Below are 18,253 nucleotides of genomic sequence, written 5' to 3' on the forward strand. Positions count from 1 at the left end.
AATACATTAATATAAAAATAATAAAGACATTTTAACAACTTTATTGTTCCATGAAGTGAGGCAGTAAAAATCTAACGAGTGACTCCATGCGGCCTCCAGAGTTACAAGACTTCCTAACAAACGTACAAAAAGAGCCATCAAGCCAAAGAGGACGAGAGCGCGCACGTGTTTCTACATTTAACCTTTCATTGGCAACACGGTGTGTTTTGAAATGTTCATATTCATCACTATCTTTAATATTATTCACATGTAAACACAACAGTCCCACAGCATTGCGTGAAATGAGCCAACGGCCTCGCTCGTTGGGTACTGTTGTTGCCGTGGTGACGTGGCAAGACACACGCCTCTTGGCTCATGTCATACAATCACGTGAGACCAGGGCCCGATGCATAAACCACACACGCGTGCAAAAAAAACACATGCAAACATCATGCCAACGTGCAGCGAGCTTATTTCACAGGAGGAACGTGTGCCGCTCTGTCACGTGACCGCCGACCGAGCGGTTAACGTGAATCCAAAGTAAGACTTATTATGAAATCCCTGTTTCACTTTGCCCAATCAGAGGCAGCGGTTCTTCTCGCTTGATGACATCACATAGTCATGACTTCCTGTGCGTGACAGAGGCGACACGTGTCCGTTAGTTCAAAGAAGAAGAAGAAGAAACAAAAGTGAGGTTTATGAAGCGGCCCGAGCTTGTAAACCTGAAACATCTAGAAGGTTGCAAACCTGATTGACATGCGAGCAGTAGGCAGAGCAGTTCAGCTGCACGGCGTGCACGTGCACACACCCAGAAAAAGAAGAAGATAAAGAGTTGCTCTGAAAAACGCCACAAGTAGAAAACCTCAGCAGCAGGAGAAAAAAAAACACCGTTTGTACACAACTAAAACTTGCCGTCATCCTGCGCCCACGTGCACGCCATCTGCTCCAACACACGCACGCACACACACACACACAGCAGAGGTGAGCTGTAGACGACGTGCGACTAATAGGAACACAAAAGTTGTGTCATGCTAGTTAAAGTGTTGATTAGGATTCAATCGCACAAACGCAAGCAGAGCATCACACACACTTCCTGTTGGCACGCAGACCTCTACACCTCCAAATAAATACAAAACACACACACGCCACCAAACGCAGTCGCTGGCTCGGTTGGTGAAAAGCCTTCCGACTTCCTGTTGGCTGTAAAAGTTTGGCTTTGTGAGGGGGCGGAGTCAGGGGAGGGGCTCTTCACTGGACGACGTCTTCAAGCAGATCCTGGGTAAACGGCGGCGGGGGAAGGCCGTCACACGTCCACCACCATCTTTTTGTGAATGTCTAATCCACCCACCACCTGTAAGCGAGAACAATAAGTGAGGTCAGAGGTCACGCCGCATACGGCGCCGTGTTATCGAGCGTGATAGACTGACCGCGCAGAACTCCTCGAAGGATATTCTGCCATCGCCGTCTTTGTCGGCGTTGATGATGGTTTTGTCCACGATCTGCTGCAGCTGTGTGTCCTTCAGGTTGTTGCCCACCATCATCTTCAGCACCTGGAAGAGCTCGCCGTTGGAGATGTAGCCATCTTTGTCCATGTCGTAGATCCTGAAGGCGACTGTCATCACACACAGGACCGTGTTAACAAAGTTAGCTCGCGCTATGACGCCTGCACTGTGTCTTAAACGGAGTACACGTCAGTAGGAAGTATACTGCTTAGGTACGAAATCCTTTACCGTCACTGGAACGTCTGATACTTACATCGTAACTTTTGTTCCTTGTCGCCTTTGACGCTGAACTGAGAGACGCCTTCGATGAACTCTGACCGCACAAAAACACCAAAGTGAAAAGCGTGTCGGGTGTCTGAGGGAGTCGGGGATTTGATCGACGGACTCCTTTACCTTTAAAGTCCACCTCGCCGTTCCCGTCTGTGTCAAAGATATCGATGACACGTTGGACCAGTGGATTCTGCTGCAGTTCGGGCAGCGACATGAACTCCTCCACGCTCAGCGAGCCCGAGTTGTCCAGATCCAGTTTCTTAAATCTCTTTCCGAGCCTCTTAATCTCGTCAGCGTCGACTGGAAGCGGGCGAGAAAAGGACAACATGGCATCACTCAAACCTTCAAGACAACTCGCTTCAAGACCGCCGCCACGCAGGATCCCAGCGCTCGCTTCCGTCCCGAGCGGCGTTCCCAAACTCACCTGATTTGTGGGCAGAAGCCGCCATGGTGGTCAAAGCTGCCTGCCCTAAGTCGCCCTCGCTCTAAGCCACTCAAGATGGTCATGTGACCCGATGCTAATCTCTCTGTCAACATACCCTATGGGGGGGTGGGGCCAGCTAATTAAAGGACCTGCAATTACTCAGCTCTGACCTTTGACCCACCATATGGTCACATGAGCGAGGTCAGGCAGACAATTCTTGCTTTCACATTTCCGGGTCACAAAGGTCACGAGTGGTCAGAAATATTAGCCCCGCCTCCAGGTGGGTAAAGACCTCGTTATCTTCTAATTAAACCACCTCTTTTAAAGAGCGCTAAAAATAACCCGTGTGGCCATGACAACGTAGGAAGACATTTTTAGAGGTGCATTACGTGACCACCTTCACGTCGTCCTTATCCTCCTCATCATCATAGCGGTTAACTAATGTTAACAAGGTACGTTAAACTTGAAAATTATACATCAGGGGTCGGCAACCTTTACCATTAAAAGAGCCATTTTGACTCCTCTTCTAGTAAAAAAAAAAACAAAACTAAAGACATTATTTCATTTTTATGAATTCATGATTCGTTCATGTATTCTTCATCTGTGAATGGCTCCCCCCTCCTTCCCCTCTCATGGGCAGCCCATGGTGGCCGTTTTATCGCTAAATCTGGCATTTTTAAACCCTCTCGCCGACTTATATAGTCACAAAAGCCACTGGGCAAAAATACAGGGTCCTGTATTTGGAGACGGAAAAATGAAAGCATGTATTGTTCTGTGGTTGTTGTCGACGGGTCCAGCCCGCATGAATGCAGTCCCAAGCGGTCAACGTGGGCTCCTGTGGCACATTACCCGCCTCTTCTGGAGTCACCACCTCAGTGATTGGCGTGTTCCGGGCTTCCGAAAACATATCTACAGCACACTTGCCATTATAAAACATATTGCTATGCTCTTGTTAATTACAGTTACAGTACAGTTAAAATGGCGTCTAGATGCATTCATGGACTTGCAGCAAGTCCTTTCAAAAACACACATTGTCCCTACTCCAGTATTTAAAACACAAAAAAAATCACCAAGCTCAGCAAAGGGAGATAACTTTACAGGCCGCATCATCCACCCATCATCCATCTTCTATGCCGCTTATCCTCACTAGGGTTGTGGGACTGGTCACCAGCCAATCACAGAAAGCCAAGCACATAGAGACAATCATTCACATTTGCCAATTAACCTAACATGCATGGTTTTGGGATGGGCGACAAAACTCCACACAGATGCCCAAGTGGAGTGAGAATAAATGTCACTCATACCTATGGACAATTTGGACACCTAGCATGTTTTTGGAATGTGGGAGGAAACCCACGCATGCACGGGGAGAACATGCAAACTCCACACAGAGATGGCCGAGGGTGGGATTGAACTCTTGTCTCCTAGCTGTGAGGTCTGCGCGCTAACCACTCGACCGCCATGTAGCCCTGGATAATCACTGATTAAATCACTGATTTAAATGTGTCATGTGCGTTTTGTCTAGTAAGAAGCACACTTACAGGCAGCCCAGGAAACATCATGATTAGATTTTTTATTTATTTTTAAACAATTGTGTGTAATAAGATGCACATCTACCGCTGCACAAAATCAAACCAACACCAAGAATCAATAACTTGTGTGTTCAGTTGTTAAATGAGCTTGAAATGCAAGCGGCGTCATGAGGCGTGGCGCATTTCTTTCCACACAAAACAAAAATATCAGTTTTACCCGCCCACATACAAGATCTTGAAAATCTCCACTGTAGTATTCCAAAGGCTCGTTTTTTTTAAGGACAAAAGCTACATGTACGTGCGGACGAGAGGCACACATGCATATAACCTTAGATAACAGGTATTATGACTTTAGATTAGATATTATATATCAGGGTATAGACAGTGAGTCAGGTGATACTTACAGTGCGAGCACATGTCCAAAGCGTAGCTGGCTTCATTCCCCTGAAACAAGCATATTTTTAACACGATTAATATCTCAACAATGTTCTAAACAAAAGAGGAAGTGATTTATCACCACAAAAAAACATATGATCATCTTATTGAGATTGTAAAGATATATAAATATAAATATAGAACACAGTGGAAGCCCTCACATTCGAGAATCAGCATTCAAATTTGCCATTTGTAAATCAATGTGCATCCTATGCATGTTGAAGTGCGTCTGCAATGCAGAGCTACAATGCCATCTACTGCACTTGATAAGCAGGCTTGAACCTGGAGTGTGTCACAAGTGAACAATGGCAACTGAAGAGAGATGAGGAGTGCCTTGTTCTGGAGATGAATCTCTCATAACTACAACATCCACTTTTATTGCCAGCGGTGATCCAAAATCAAAGATTAACATCAATGTCAAGTAGCAGGCGAGTCCAGAAGGGCATGGAGCTAGCTGTGTGTCAAAAATAAATGAGAATCTTTACGGATGTATTGATTACTCCAATTCTTTGACGTAACCTCCGTGAAAAGCTGGTCGCTACTGCGATAAAATATAAATATTACAAACAGGAAGTGCTGCATGAACACCTTCCACAATTAAGTTTACCTACACTTGTGAATTGTGCTTATGTGTGGGCGGGAGCACCTTTAAAATGCTTTTATTTTGATTAGCGCGAGAGCCTCCTTCCGCTTCTCTTGACGCAGCTAGCTAAGCTAATCTTAGCATAAACAACAGCAGACCTAACCTGCTTTAAATATCAATTGGCTCCTCACAAGTTCATTGACGTGCAAACGTTTGTAAAAAATAAATAAGCCATGTCGAAAGAGAAGCCGACAAGCACAGAGGAAGCCGCGCTGTCATGGAGTCACGACCACAAACTTAAGGCCTTATTTTGATGTCGACACCGAGCTAAAGGCGGCTAATGGAGCGGCACACAACTTGAAATAACTGTCGGCTTTACACGGTCCACACATGACGTGTCTTACCATGTTGCGACGGTCGAGGTGGTAGAGATGGTAGAGATGTTAGAATGAATTGAATGACTTGAATTAGTAGAGGTGTTCTTGATGAAGACAGGTCCTGAGAACAGACTGGGACTTTTAGGACAGCTAGTCACTGCAGAGGGGGAGGGGCTTCCGCTGACCAAGCTCGTCTATTCGATAGAAGACGCTTCACTTCGCTGCCGCTGTTGGTGACTGCATGCTAGCTAGCGAACTGCTTTTTATTGTCAATTAAATAAAAAATCTTATTTGTGAGTACGAGTCAGTTTATCGCTAATAAAGGATTGACGGCTAAATATTGTATATATCAAAGTACTAAAAATACCAAAGTACTAACAAGATCTTGAAGGTCATTTTTAATAATGACTTGGATGAAAAACAGCATAGTTTGATGAAAAGTCATGAAGAATCAATGAAACAACATAGTATCTCAAGAAAAAATAAAGGGTAAAAGAGGCAAACAAACACATGATGATTGTCCCTCCTCGCTATCATTCAGTGTTTGCTGTGTTTCCCAGCATGCCTCTGGTCACACAATTGACAAGCAACATCATCTTACACCATTAAATACACAACAAACATCCCCTCACAATAATAAATAACATCAATAAATAAATATTGAGAGTCCGGTGTGTCAAATTAAAAAAAAAGCCATAGCACACTTGTATGCGGCTCTGCTGGCTTCAATTAAAGGCCTCCTTGTTGATCCACATGAGGGTCCGCGTCTCGTTGGGTTTGCACTCGTACTCGATGCTGCCAAACTTGTTCCCGAACTGGCAGTGCTCCCTCTTGTAGTAGTTGTAATACTTGGCCTGCCACACCGTCTCGAACGTGCCCGCCTTGTTGAACTGAAACACAAACACAAACACATGAAGGCGCTAAACTTAGCATATTCACGTGAACAGTGCCTGGATTTACTCAACTGCAGAGAGTAACAGGCTTTTATGACGCAAGATATGCTGGGAACAGAATATGGCTCCTTGGAGGTGGAGCTACTACGGTGACACCTGCATTGCTGCTCATGCTCGTGTTTCTGTTTTATTCATTTAGAGATTTTTTTACTCTCAACAGTTTAGAAAACAAAACTCACTTTGAACACTTGAAATTCGTATACAAAAAAAGTGTAAAGCAGAAAAAATGAGAAGCAGTCTGCCACCATTGTTCAGTAAGATGGGGGACAAGCTGGATGGGGTACTGCACATCCCCCAATAAGGAACTACGTTGTGGGTATGCTGGAGCCTATCCCAGCTGACCGGAGTACCTGGAGAAAACCCACGCAAAGGGGAGAGCACACAAACTCCACACATAGATGTCCAAGTGGAGAATAATTTCATTTTAAAGATGGTTGAAGTGGTTTACGTGCCACCCACGGGGGGCCTGGGTGCTGGTCCCCGATGGCACGGCCTCCTCCAAGTGTGGACGGCCCCAAAGGTGGCGTTTCCTTGATCCTCAGTGCCATGCCATGTCTCCCTATTGTGTGTGATTGTGTGTGTGGGTGGGTGGGATTTGTGTGTGTGTTTGTGTCTAGTATGGAGGGTGGGAGGAAGGGGCTTTCTTTGTAATTGTTTTCTTTTTAATTGTGGTAAAGCATTTTGTTATTGGCGGCACGGCGGTCAAGTGGTTAGCGTGCAGACCTCACAGCTAGGAGACCAGGGTTCAATTCCAACCTCGGCCATCTCTGTGTGGAGTTTGCATGTTCTCCCCGTGCATGTGTGGGTTTTCTCCAGGTACTCCAGTTTCCTCCCACATTCCAAAAACATGCTAGGTTAATTAGCCACTCCAAATTGTCCATAGGTATGAATGTGAGTGTGAATGGTTGTTTGTCTATATGTGCCCTGTGATTGGCTGGCTGGCCACCAGTCCAGGGTGTACCCCGCCTCTCGCCCAAAGACAGCTGGGATAGGCTCCAGCACCCCCGCGACCCTCGTGAGGAAAAAGCGGCAGAAAAAGTGCTCTACAAATAAAGTTGATTTGATACTGTCAATCAATCATCATTTGAATAGACCTTGTTTACCTCAATGCTGACTTGGACAGGCTGCCGGTCTCCACTTTTGGTGTGAGGGACACCCTCAGTGTCGTATTTGCCGTGATACACCACAGAGTCGTCGTCTCTGGACTGTTGTTCCAGCGGGAAGACGATGCCACCAATGTTCATGTTGCTGAAAAAGACAGAATTTTAACACTTAAGTACGTAACTAACTGACAAAGTCAGTAATAGAACCTTTACACAAAACCCAATGACATGGGACAACCTCAACAACTGATTGTGGGATCTTTTTTAGGCTATCTTGTTGCTAACAGGACGTCTCGACAGGCTAAGATGGCGCTGTGACGTCACAACGCCAAAATAACAATAATGAAGCCATTCAAGTCACTCACGGTGCCCAGGCGCAGGGGCACGTGCATGTGTGACTTCATTTATTCATGAGGTCACGTGGTGCCGCAGGCCCAAAGGGAAGGGTTATAGTTGTGTTTTTTTTATTCACTTGCCTTCATTTAATGTCAATAAATGTGCGCGGTTCTGTTTGGTTACGCTGCACACTAGTATGCTAACAACAAAATGAACACACAATTATTTCTTTATATGTGAAATACATTACGTGGCCTCGACGGTTCCGGGTTTGACCACCACCTCGATCTTGTACTTGGATCCCGTCAGAAGCTTGATGGTTCTGGTCTGGCCGAAGCGGGTCCCGTCCACCTTGAAGAAGACTGGACCCTCGTTGGGCTGGATCCTCAGCGAGATGGAGATGTTGACGATGGCCGGCACGTCGTCCATTTTGACGCCTCTCGTGGGGGGTCCAGTTTTCGAGGAGGCTGAGCGATGCTGAGGAGGACCAGTGTCAAGCAAACATGAGTGTTCACCAGAGTTGCTTCCGGTTGCAGACTTCACAATAAAAGCTCGGCGTCAATGAGTGTTTCCATGCCGAGGCAGCAGCTTGAGAACAATGTGATTTATTGAATCACTTCTTATTTACAACAGTTTTGACACATTACACTCAATAAAATTCAACAGTAACCAGACCCATGCAACTGTATTATTATTATATGTATTATATTATATTATATTATATTATATTATATTATATTATATTATATTATATTATATTATATTATATTATATTATATTATATTATATTATATTATATTATATTATATTATATTATATTATATTATATTATATTATATTATATTATATTATATACTGTATTATTATTATTATCATTATTTATTCTGAATTATTTAAATTATTTTTACAAATTACTGTTTACATTGTACATTGTTGATATTTGATGTAATCTATTTATTCTCCAAATTATTATTTATTATTATACAGGAGCCAGGCAACGACATTTCTTTGGCAATTTCACTGCTGTGTTATTGTGCAATGACAATAAAGAAAGTCTATCTATTTAGAGAGGTCTTATGTTTCTTTTTTTGAGTGTATACTGATATCCAGATTGTTTTTTTCTTTAAAAAAAGACAAAAAAGCAGTATATATATATATATGTACAGTACTATGTACAAAAGTGTTGACGATTGATGGAGATAAACGGTATAAATTAGAAGGACGAATAAGACATAAACATGATGACGTCATCGGTCCAGTTCGGCCTGCAAGATCTCTCCCCAGGTCTCGGCATCCAGCGGGACCATCTTGCTGTCTCTGAGCTCGTCGGCTGACATGATGTTGCTGTAGCGACCAATCAGCCAGTCTCTCTTCAGGCAGCTGCGGGTGTAGTTCCTCACGAGAACCACCTGTCAACACATGCAATACTTTTAACCCGGAATACAATCTTTAAAATACTGTACACTGCAAACAATAAATTAAACACAATAAATGAAAATTAACTTCATAATTTTGCCGGCTTCAATATATTGCCGTGTGCATGCAAACAGGCAATGGCTTCAGCACCTTGGCACATATGTTCCATAGAACAACGGCATGAATGGAATGAGCCTTTTTGTCAGTTGCACAGTCTCTTTGTCATGGATTGGTGGAGGCGGGGCCGCTAAAATGAGCCCACTTTATAAGTCCACTGACTGTATTAGTCCATAGTTTTATCCTGTGCACTTTACTTTGTTCTTATGTAGCATTCATTTTCTACCGCTTTTCCTCACGAGGGTCTGCTGGAGCCTATCCCAGCTGTCTTTGGGCGAGAGGCGGGGTCCACCCTGGACTGGTGGCCAGCCAATCACAGGGCACATATAGACAAACAAACAACCATTCACACTCACATTCATACCTATGGACAATTTAGAGTCGCCAATTAACCTAGCATGTTTTTGGAAATGTGGGAGGAAACCGGAGTACCCGGAGAAAACCCACGCATGCACGGGGAGAACATGCAAACTCCACATAGGATTGAACCCTGGTCTCCTCGCTGTGAGGTCTGCGCGCTAACCACTCGACCGCCGTGCCACCAGGGTTATAATGTTATTGTAAATATTGTATATATGTTCATGTTATAATTACACAAATTTCAGTTTAATTTGATGTGTTTGTGTTGTCATGTTGACACTGAACGCTAAGAACGTCACCGTGTACCCCCTACTGCTCCTAATTAGTGCAACACCTCCTGTGTATAGAAGTTTTGGCCACTCCTTACTACTTCCCTTTTATTTGTTATCTCTATGTGAGAGGTAGGCGTGTGTATGGCTTAACAAATGTCTTTAGTTTAAAACTTTATTTGTCATTTTTGTCTTGTGTTGTAATCTGTGTAGGGGCACGTTATTCGGCCACATTTTGTGACACATTGTGACCAACCTTCCAGGAGAGTCCATCCTTCCGGTCGCTGTCCACCTCCCTCTGACAGACGGCTCTCACCAGGAGACACTGTCTCCTCCACAGCTGCTCATTATCCTCAATGATGTGATGCCACAGCTTGCAGGTGCTGGAGGCGCTGCAGAGGCTCTCCGCGTCCAGTTCGCCAAAGATCTTCACGCTCATCTCAGTCGGCAGACTTTCGGCAAAGTTGTGAGACAACAGGCAGGCTCGTCCATCGCATAGCAAGAAGACAGGCGTGGTCCTCATAGGCTCCAGCTGCATAGTAGCTCCAACGGCCTGAAGCACAGTGTTGGAGTTATTGTTGCTGGCAAATAAGTACTCAAGCAGCATTGAACGCTTCAACCAATCACATCAATGCTATGAAGTACAATGTTTACTTATGTATTTGCTAGAACATGTTTACTTATGGGGCTGCACGGCGGTCGAATGGTTAGCACGCAGACCTCACAGCTAGGAGACCAGGGTTCAATTCCACCCTCGATCTCTGTGTGGAGCATGCGTGGGTTTTCTCCGGGTATTCCGGTTTCCTCCCACATTCCAAAAACATGCTAGGTTTAATTAGCCACTCCAAATTGTCCATAGGTATGAATGTGAGTGTGAATGGTTGTTTGTCTATATGTGCCCTGTGATTGGCTGGCCACCAGTCCAGGGTGTACCCCGCCTCTCGCCCGAAAGAGGTCTGGGATAGGCTCCAGCACCCCTCGTGACCCTCGTGAGGAAAAGCGGTAGAAAATGAATGTTTACATATGTATTCGTGAAAACAATGTACAGTAATGAATAACGAATGATGAATATTGACATATAAATGCAATTTCAAAGCTTTAAAAATATTATTTTTAAGCTGAAAAAGACGCAGCCTCCAAATCACGTTTAGCAACACGAGACTCCGCTCGCTTGCTAACAAACTAGCGAACAGCGTGTATAATTTCTACTTAGTTTAGTATTAGTTTAAATAGCAAATATGACTTGTTGTTACTTGATGAAAGCATTTCCCCGTTAGGACTTACTTAGAGTGTCGTCTGACAGCGGACTGTTTAAATGTCTGATCGTTGTTTACACACATCTGACGTCATCAGCTGGCGATGCAATACGCATGCGTACAAAGAGAGTCACGCCCATCCTAATCTCCTTACTTTATGTTGAAAACTAGTTAATATAAAATAGACTGCTACACGTTTTTACTTTATTCTTGTATTGGATGACAAAAAGTTTGAAAGTTTGTAAATTTTAAAAATATAAGTTTAAACTAGGAAGCGCCCTTGACGAGAACGTCCACTTGTGAGCATGCGCTTTCCAACACGGAAGTACTGCTGTGTGTGGCGCCCACCAAATGTACTTTTTGTTGTTGTTGTTGCTTCAGTCCGCGAGTAAAACGTATCAATCGTTCAGACTAAACTTTGTAAGTGTTTCTTACATTTTATTTTTATTTTGAGGCGACCAACAGCATTTTTAAATACAGATTAACTTGTCAATGTGAAATAAAATGTCATTTTTCGTTGTTGTATTTGTTAATTAATTAAGTTGTATAGTATTTCAGCTAGTACATTTTCTACATTTATATATACTCCTTTGCACAGAACAAATGTCCGGCTTCGACCTGATCCCAGTGAATGGCGGGGATCCAATCCACCTGCCCCCGGGGGAAACGGTGCTGGGCCGCGGTCCTTTGCTCGGAGTGAGTCCTCATCTCCTTTACGATCTTTTATTTGTGTCGTTTGGGCAATGTGCAGGGACACATCCATTCACTTTCACTTTAGCTTGTGTTATTGTGACATTATTCTGCACCATCTCTAAAGTAAACCACCCTCATATATAAAGACAAAATACACATATTATTTGTTTTTCTCAGTACATGCTTTGGATGTAATACCGGCATTGTTTCGTATTTTGTATCTCAGGTGAGTGACAAGAGAGTGTCCAGACATCACGGGCTGTTGGATAACAACAATGGACAACTTCGCCTCAAACCTGTAAGTTCACACACTGAGACGACCGCACGACGCTTCTTGTCATTCAACAGGAAGTGAAGATGATTCTTTACACGGATAATGAAAGAATCGTGTGAGAGTTGTTGCCTTTCACGGCCATCATAGATGAAGATGTGACATGTTTGTTTGATTATTTCTGTTCCCGAAAGCTTCCAAATAAGGATATGTTCCATGTGTGTTCCATACAGACCCACTTGAACCCTTGCTTCCTTCAGCCATCCCTCACCGACGAGCCTCAACCCCTGCAGAAGGACGTGTGGTGCAACCTCGGGCATGGCGACGTGTTTTCGCTTCTGCCAGGCCAGTTGCTATACCGCGTGGTGTCGCTGGGCGGGAAAGACGGCCCCCTTCGGTAGGAATTGATTAAGTTGATGAGATCTTCAAGTGTCCATCTTTGATGTGAAGTGTAGCGGATGTTTATTCATCCTGCTGATGAAACGTCGGACATCAAACGCCACTTTGCATGTTTAACAAGCTGTGCTCGACTTGTCCGCAGAGGAAACGCGTTGGCCGAGCAGGATCCACTTCCTCTTTCACCGCAAGCTACTCCCCCGCTTCATGCAGGAGCAGAGCGAGACGCTCCTAAGGAGGACACGTCCTTAGCAGGGGACAGGGATCATAAGGTTAGTGTCCCGTTAAGATGAACACTCCTCACTGAAAACGAAGACTTTACAAAATTCTTCTTCCGTTGTCGCCCTAATGATGCAACCAGAGTGTAAAAATCAGCCCAACACAGGAAGTGGAAGTCGCGTCACCTTCGCCTCGCGTTAAAAAACGAGTTTTACCTTCATGGATGATGGCTGTCGCCACACCCTCCGCTTCCTGCAGTCCCCAAGGTAGCACAAAAACGACATGGACGTCCAGTATAAATCTTTGTGGACAATGCGGTCTTTCTTTTTGATGGCGCAGCTGCAAAGAAAAATAAACAAACCAAAAAATCCACAACCACGAGCTCCGTACATGAGGAGGCGGAGCTAAGCGAGGATGACGAGAAGCCAAAGGTGAAGAGGAGGAGGAAGGACGCAGGAGAGACAGCTGGTCTAAAGACAGTTGAGTGTAAAGACATGTAAAGATGGCACCTTGTAACACATAAAAACATAACATGTCCACTTTCAGGAAGTCCCGCCTACGGAAGCGCATCAGCCAGACATCGTTGACAGAGACGTAACAAGGAAGTCACATGATGTGGACCAATCACAGCGCAAAGACAAGCAAAACAAGGAGTCATCTTCCAGGCACAGAAGTCCGTGTCCTTACGGGAAGGACTGCTACAGGTTCGTTGTCCTGGTCGTGTCGCAACACTTCCTGCTGACAGTGTCCGCCATTTTGCTCCTCTCAGGAAGAACCCGCTTCACTTCAAAGAGTCCAGCCACCCTGGAGACTCCGACTATGAGGAAGAGGAGGAACAGGAGGAGGCAGAGCGACCCGAGTGTCCCTACGGCACAGACTGCTACAGGTACGAGATGACATGTTCATCATCCAGAACGTGATGTTGTTTCTATTTCACGCTGGGTTTTACTCCCCCCCCCCCCAGGAAGAATCCTCTTCATCGGAAAGAGTACAAGCACACAAAGAGAGCAGGTAACTATGATGTAGTCAACTAACTTCCTGTCTACTGCAAATACACTCACATCGTAGCCACAGTTTGACCCTGGAACAGATCAAATAGAATAGAAATGGAAGATGTTGTAAGGGAGGGGTGTCCTAACTTTTTTAACATTTCGTGACCAGAATTACTTTTTGTTTCTCAAGCTGTTACAGCTATTTAAAAACTACAAAAAAAAAAATTTTTTCGATAATATTTCAACTTTATGTTACTAAAATGAGATTTTTTTCCCTTATAATATTAATAATATACGAGTTGGGCTGCATGGTGGTCGAGTGGTTAGCGCGCAGACCTCACAGCTAGGAGACCTGAGTTCAATCCCACATGTTCTCCCCGTGCATGCGTGGGTTTTCCCCGCGACCCTTGTGAGGATAAGCGGTAGAAAATGAATGAATATTACGAGTTTGTTCCCCTCCAAAAAATTGAAGAAGACGACTTTTTCGCTTAGTATTTTCACATCCTTCTCGGTAACCGCCATTTTTTATGATTTTGACTGATTTTTTCAGGACAAAAACGCACCCACTTGCTGCAAAGGGCCCCCGCGCCGCACTCTGTACACCCCTTATTGTAATGAAATCTGAGATGATGATGACGGATAAATACAAAGACATCTTCCCTCGCAGCTCGCTCCACGCGGGCCCCTCCCAAACGGCCATCAGCCAACGACGAGCACGAGGACTCCGAGGACAGCTTCATCGATGACGACAGCGAGGACGCCGGCGACGACTCGGACTACGTCCCCGCCGACTCTGACGACGGCGTCGAGGACGTGATGCGGCTGCAGAGGGAAGCGGCGGCCTTCGTGAGAGGCAGGAAGTAGGGTAAAGTTCGTATGGATTTTGGACCAGGAAGTGACAAATGGGACGCTGGATGTCAAAATAAAAGTCTGAAGTTGAAGACCATGTGATGACTTGTTGCGTTGTTTACTCACAAGTTGATTTATTTCATTACATTTAGTTATAATGTACGATATACGTATATGATCTATGATATACTGTAGGAATATACAATATCATAAAATAATAATAGAAAATGATATCATTATTAGGACTCTCAACATGTCATAACATCCTATTGATTAGTGATTGATTGGTTTTGATACTATTCTTAGTATGCGTTGGTCATTTGCTTATAAGCGTTTTCATTGGCTCTCACCACATTTCCCTGACCTCTGACCCTTGCTGACAAGTCCCCCCGAGAACACTTTCTCACATGACCTGCAGCTTCAACATCGCTACGCTATTGATAGCGTTAATTGACCATCGTCAATCGTTATGATCATCAAGGACCACCGTAGTGTAGACCACATGAGCGGCGTGCGGCGAGTCCAAAGACCTGGATATTTCTGAAAGTGTCCCGACTAAGGACTCGACGTCGCCGTGGAGACAGCAGCTGATAAAAGTCCAGGACCCCGTCAAGAACTTGGACCTAGCTAAGATCAATACCCGGAGTCCTACCTGGACCGAGCTCCTTCCACATCCTCGGTCACCCTCAAGGACGAGGTTCGTGCCTCGGCCCCGTCTGTGGACTTGCGGGCCACGAAAGAGACCAACCGGAAGCGGGTGGGTCTCTTGGGACGTTGAGCGCGGCGTCTGACGCTGACGAAGCAGAGCGTGTTGATGACGCCGTTGCTCATGGCGACGCATTCGATGATATAGAACGCCACCAGTGAGTTCCTGTCCCTGGAGATGAGTGTGGGGTAGAAGTCACGCAGCAGGGCGAAGCTGTAGTACGGCGTCCAGCACAGCACGTAGGCCACCAGAACCAGAATCAGAACCACTACCGTTCTGCGCCGCTTCTGGAGACGTTTCCGAATCTGCTCCGTTTGGAAGCCCGGAACGTCCTTGAACCACAACTCGGCGGAGATGCGGACATAGCAGACGGCCATGACGCTCACGGGGGCCAGGAACTCCACCACAAAGACCATCAGGAAGTAGGATCGATACAAGAGCTGCTGGTCCACAGGCCAGATTTGTGCGCAGAACGTCTTGGAGGCCCCGCCCCCCATGTGAGGGTAGGAGGTCTCTGATGCCATGATCGCCGACGGGATGGAGATCATTACCGGAACCGCCCAGACGGCCATGATGACGCAATATGCGGTCTGGTGCTTCATGCGAGGCTTCAGAGGATGAACGATGACCATGTACCTGCACAAGTTGTTATTGTTTACACACAAACAGGAAGTTGTTGATAGCGGTAATAGCAGTACCTGTCCACGGCGATGGCCAGCAAGGCGTTGGTGGACACGTAGAGTGAGAGCGTTCGCAGGTAGTTAACGGCGGCGCACATGAGGAGGCCGTGGTCCCAGGACAGCTGCTTGAGGACGTAGTAGTCCAACAGCAGGGGGCAGCACACGGCCGCCACCAACACGTCAGACACGGCTAAGTTGGCAATGAGCAGGTTGGTCAAGTTCCGGAGCTTCCTGTAGCGCGCCAGGTTGGCGATGAAGGCGCAGTTACCCGCGCCGCACACCGCCATGATGCACACCAGGACTGCCGCAATGACCACGCTGGCCACCAAGAAGGCGGGGCTCTGCGTAGTGTCTGGGATTTCATCCAGGGGGACCTCGTAGTCCACGTCTTCAAAGTCGTTGACGGAAGAGTCGTTCATTTTAACTGTCACACAAAACCACACATCAGAGTTTGCAAAGTGATGTTTGCGAACACTGTGATTGGCTGGCCACCAGTCCAGGGTGTACCCCGCCTCTCACCCCAAGACAGCTGGGATAGGCTCCAGCAACCCCGTGACCCTAGTGAGGAGTTCCAGCATAGAAAGTGGATATATGGACAAACAAAACAAATAAAATTGTAATTTTTGATAATATTCAAATGATACGGGAATAAATCAAAATATTATGAAAATAAAGTAATAATTATTTGTAATATTTTGAAGAAATTAATGCTATTTTAGTAGCCAAGAGTTGGAATATTAAAGAAAATAAACTTTTAAAAGTAGTAATATGTGAGACAAAAAAACAAGTAAAATTTTAATCTTTGAAAAATTTGGTTAAAATGACACAAGTGTAAATATTTTTATGTGTCCTGTGATTGGCTGGCCACCAGTCCAGGGTGTACCCAGACAGCTGGGATAGGCTCCAGCACCACCCTAGTGAGGATTTCCGCCATAGAAAGTGGATGGATGGACAAACAAAACAAAAAAAATTATAATTTTTTATAATTTGGGGGGAAAATATTAAAATGATGCGGGAATAAAGCAAATATTATGAAAATAAAGTAATAATTATTTGTAATATTATGACGAAATGAATGCTATTTTAGTAGCCAAGAGTTGGAATATTAAAGAAAATAAACTTTTAAGTAGTAATATGTGGGACAAAAAACAAATAAAATTCTAATTTTTGAAAAATTAGGTTAAAATGACACAAGTGTAAATATTTTTATGTGCCCTGTGACTGGCCACCAGTCCAGGGTGTACCCCGCCTCTCGCCCCAAGACAGCTGGGATAGGCTCCAGCCCCCCCCCCCCCCCCCCGCAACCCTTGTGAGAATAAGCGGTAGAAAATGAATGAATGAATGTTTGCGAACAAGCTAACTGAACAAAACAAACAACGTTAGCACATGCTACGTTCTTCTGCACCCTGTGTGTATGCTACTGGCCCCGCCTTCGAGACCGTATGAGTGACAAAACCGCTCACTCCGTTCTTGCCGTTGTTCACTCAACATGGACACACAACTATCCAACAATAAACACACACCTGGGAGTCAAGCTCCGCCCCTGAAACCACTACACTGTGATTGACACCAAGACTACCAATCAGCGTCACGATCGTGATGGACAGGAAGACGGGCAGCAGCAACACACACTCACATGTGAGGGTTGTGAGTTCATTGTCATGTTTTTGTTGATGAAGTCGCTTGGCGGCGGTTTACTTGTTGCCACGCAGCCGACACTTTTAGACAACACCTGTGGAATGTCACATGTTGGCTGTGACGTCATCTTTACTACACTACCGGTCTGTGTCTGCTCACTGGACACAACATTAGCTGGTTCGAATACTCGGACCACCTTAGCTTAGCTTCGTGAGAGGGTCAAAATATTAGGAACTGTAGACAATAACAAATGCATTGTCCTATTAATATTTCTCAGCAAAAATTGTTACCTTTAAACGTTCGTGTCGCATCTCATGAGCTTGTGTACCTAATAAAGTGTCCATTAAACGTGTCACTTCTAGGATGTGGACGAAATAGAAACAATATCGGTTTCAAGTAGTTTCAAAGTACACGGCTATGACACAAATAGAAATATAATAAAAAATCTCAAACAACGTACCTGTAATTAATTAAATCACAGCAGAACGGGGTTCCAAATGGTCTCATGTCGAAAGAACACAAAGATGACAAATAGTGCGATGCTGCTTCACTCTGTTGCAAACATTAGCATCACCTGGTGCCTCAAAAGGTGTTACAAATACCTATATATTAATTTTATATATTATAAAATACCTAATATTGTCTTTGTCTCACCGCTACTCCGTTGCGTGAGCCTTCAAGACAAGACAGGACCCGGCACGAGCACGCACGAGGGAGAGGGTGACATGAACGCGCACACGTGCACGTCCCGTTGCATGGTGCTAATGAAATGACCGGAAATGCATTGTTCGTCAATAGAGGACATAATTTATCCTTTTGTTAGTCAATAAACAATTAGTTTTTCATGCTAATCCTTAACATTAAACTATGAGAGCAGGACCTGTCAGTGAGTATGAG

General features: G+C 44.9%; 5 protein-coding genes across 6 annotated transcripts; 1 reads left to right on the forward strand and 4 right to left on the reverse strand.

Moving 5' to 3' along the window:
• Nucleotides 1-25: 25 nt before the first annotated feature.
• On the reverse strand, nt 26-5,295 carry ppp3r1b (protein phosphatase 3 (formerly 2B), regulatory s1ubunit B, alpha isoform, b). Its single transcript, XM_058084690.1, has 6 exons — nt 5,130-5,295; nt 4,112-4,151; nt 1,875-2,051; nt 1,735-1,794; nt 1,407-1,591; nt 26-1,330 (listed from the first exon to the last, which is right to left on the reverse strand). Exons 1-6 carry the CDS (start codon nt 5,130-5,132, stop codon nt 1,283-1,285), a joined length of 513 nt encoding a protein of 170 aa, XP_057940673.1. The 5' UTR covers nt 5,133-5,295; the 3' UTR covers nt 26-1,282.
• A 188-nt stretch (nt 5,296-5,483) lies between these two features.
• On the reverse strand, nt 5,484-8,021 carry cnrip1a (cannabinoid receptor interacting protein 1a). Its single transcript, XM_058084704.1, has 3 exons — nt 7,745-8,021; nt 7,159-7,303; nt 5,484-5,992 (listed from the first exon to the last, which is right to left on the reverse strand). The coding sequence occupies exons 1-3, from the start codon at nt 7,921-7,923 to the stop codon at nt 5,828-5,830; spliced, it is 489 nt and encodes a 162-aa protein (XP_057940687.1). The 5' UTR covers nt 7,924-8,021; the 3' UTR covers nt 5,484-5,827.
• A 336-nt stretch (nt 8,022-8,357) lies between these two features.
• LOC131137132 (F-box only protein 48) lies at nt 8,358-11,041 on the reverse strand. The gene is made up of 3 exons (XM_058084716.1): nt 10,941-11,041; nt 9,913-10,209; nt 8,358-8,903 (listed from the first exon to the last, which is right to left on the reverse strand). Exons 2-3 carry the CDS (start codon nt 10,192-10,194, stop codon nt 8,742-8,744), a joined length of 444 nt encoding a protein of 147 aa, XP_057940699.1. The 5' UTR covers nt 10,195-10,209; nt 10,941-11,041; the 3' UTR covers nt 8,358-8,741.
• Nucleotides 11,042-11,204: 163 nt separating this feature from the next.
• On the forward strand, nt 11,205-14,419 carry aplf (aprataxin and PNKP like factor). Its single transcript, XM_058084678.1, has 11 exons — nt 11,205-11,332; nt 11,511-11,608; nt 11,832-11,903; nt 12,110-12,273; nt 12,418-12,544; nt 12,634-12,757; nt 12,831-12,970; nt 13,038-13,195; nt 13,261-13,377; nt 13,456-13,502; nt 14,151-14,419. Exons 2-11 carry the CDS (start codon nt 11,516-11,518, stop codon nt 14,345-14,347), a joined length of 1,239 nt encoding a protein of 412 aa, XP_057940661.1. The 5' UTR covers nt 11,205-11,332; nt 11,511-11,515; the 3' UTR covers nt 14,348-14,419.
• A 197-nt stretch (nt 14,420-14,616) lies between these two features.
• On the reverse strand, nt 14,617-18,037 carry prokr1a (prokineticin receptor 1a). Of its 2 annotated transcripts, XM_058080963.1 has the most exons (4): nt 17,990-18,037; nt 17,647-17,714; nt 15,737-16,142; nt 14,617-15,674 (listed from the first exon to the last, which is right to left on the reverse strand). In XM_058080963.1, the coding sequence occupies exons 3-4, from the start codon at nt 16,135-16,137 to the stop codon at nt 14,981-14,983; spliced, it is 1,095 nt and encodes a 364-aa protein (XP_057936946.1). In that variant the 5' UTR covers nt 16,138-16,142; nt 17,647-17,714; nt 17,990-18,037; the 3' UTR covers nt 14,617-14,980. The 2 variants fall into 2 exon arrangements, with proteins under 2 accessions (XP_057936946.1, XP_057936937.1); XM_058080954.1 differs by lacking the exon at nt 17,647-17,714 and having other exon boundaries at nt 17,817-18,014.
• Nucleotides 18,038-18,253: the final 216 nt, after the last annotated feature.

The sequence above is a fragment of the Doryrhamphus excisus genome, chromosome 1 (genome assembly GCF_030265055.1).
Source record: "Doryrhamphus excisus isolate RoL2022-K1 chromosome 1, RoL_Dexc_1.0, whole genome shotgun sequence".
Classification (NCBI taxonomy): domain Eukaryota; kingdom Metazoa; phylum Chordata; class Actinopteri; order Syngnathiformes; family Syngnathidae; genus Doryrhamphus; species Doryrhamphus excisus.

What these genes read in the sequence shown, in the direction of transcription:
- aplf (XM_058084678.1), top strand. Translation starts at nt 11,516, where the DNA reads ATGTCCGGCTTCGACCTGATCCCAGTGAATGGCGGGGATCCAATCCAC. An exon ending in GCCGCGGTCCTTTGCTCGGA is followed by an intron (nt 11,609 to 11,831) that starts GTGAGTCCTCAT and finishes TTTGTATCTCAG; the next exon opens with GTGAGTGACAAGAGAGTGTC. An exon ending in CAAGCACACAAAGAGAGCAG is followed by an intron (nt 13,503 to 14,150) that starts GTAACTATGATG and finishes CTTCCCTCGCAG; the next exon opens with CTCGCTCCACGCGGGCCCCT.
- LOC131137132 (XM_058084716.1), bottom strand. Translation starts at nt 10,194, where the DNA reads ATGCAGCTGGAGCCTATGAGGACCACGCCTGTCTTCTTGCTATGCGAT. An exon ending in AGGATGGACTCTCCTGGAAG is followed by an intron (nt 8,904 to 9,912) that starts GTTGGTCACAAT and finishes ATGTGTTGACAG; the next exon opens with GTGGTTCTCGTGAGGAACTA.
- ppp3r1b (XM_058084690.1), bottom strand. An exon ending in TTTGGACATGTGCTCGCACT is followed by an intron (nt 2,052 to 4,111) that starts GTAAGTATCACC and finishes GCCCGCTTCCAG; the next exon opens with TCGACGCTGACGAGATTAAG. An exon ending in CCTTCGAGGAGTTCTGCGCG is followed by an intron (nt 1,331 to 1,406) that starts GTCAGTCTATCA and finishes TCTCGCTTACAG; the next exon opens with GTGGTGGGTGGATTAGACAT.
- prokr1a (XM_058080963.1), bottom strand. Translation starts at nt 16,137, where the DNA reads ATGAACGACTCTTCCGTCAACGACTTTGAAGACGTGGACTACGAGGTC. An exon ending in CTGGCCATCGCCGTGGACAG is followed by an intron (nt 15,675 to 15,736) that starts GTACTGCTATTA and finishes CAACTTGTGCAG; the next exon opens with GTACATGGTCATCGTTCATC.
- cnrip1a (XM_058084704.1), bottom strand. Translation starts at nt 7,923, where the DNA reads ATGGACGACGTGCCGGCCATCGTCAACATCTCCATCTCGCTGAGGATC. An exon ending in CCCGGAACCGTCGAGGCCAC is followed by an intron (nt 7,304 to 7,744) that starts GTAATGTATTTC and finishes TGTCTTTTTCAG; the next exon opens with CAACATGAACATTGGTGGCA. An exon ending in CTGTCCAAGTCAGCATTGAG is followed by an intron (nt 5,993 to 7,158) that starts GTAAACAAGGTC and finishes TTTGTGTTTCAG; the next exon opens with TTCAACAAGGCGGGCACGTT.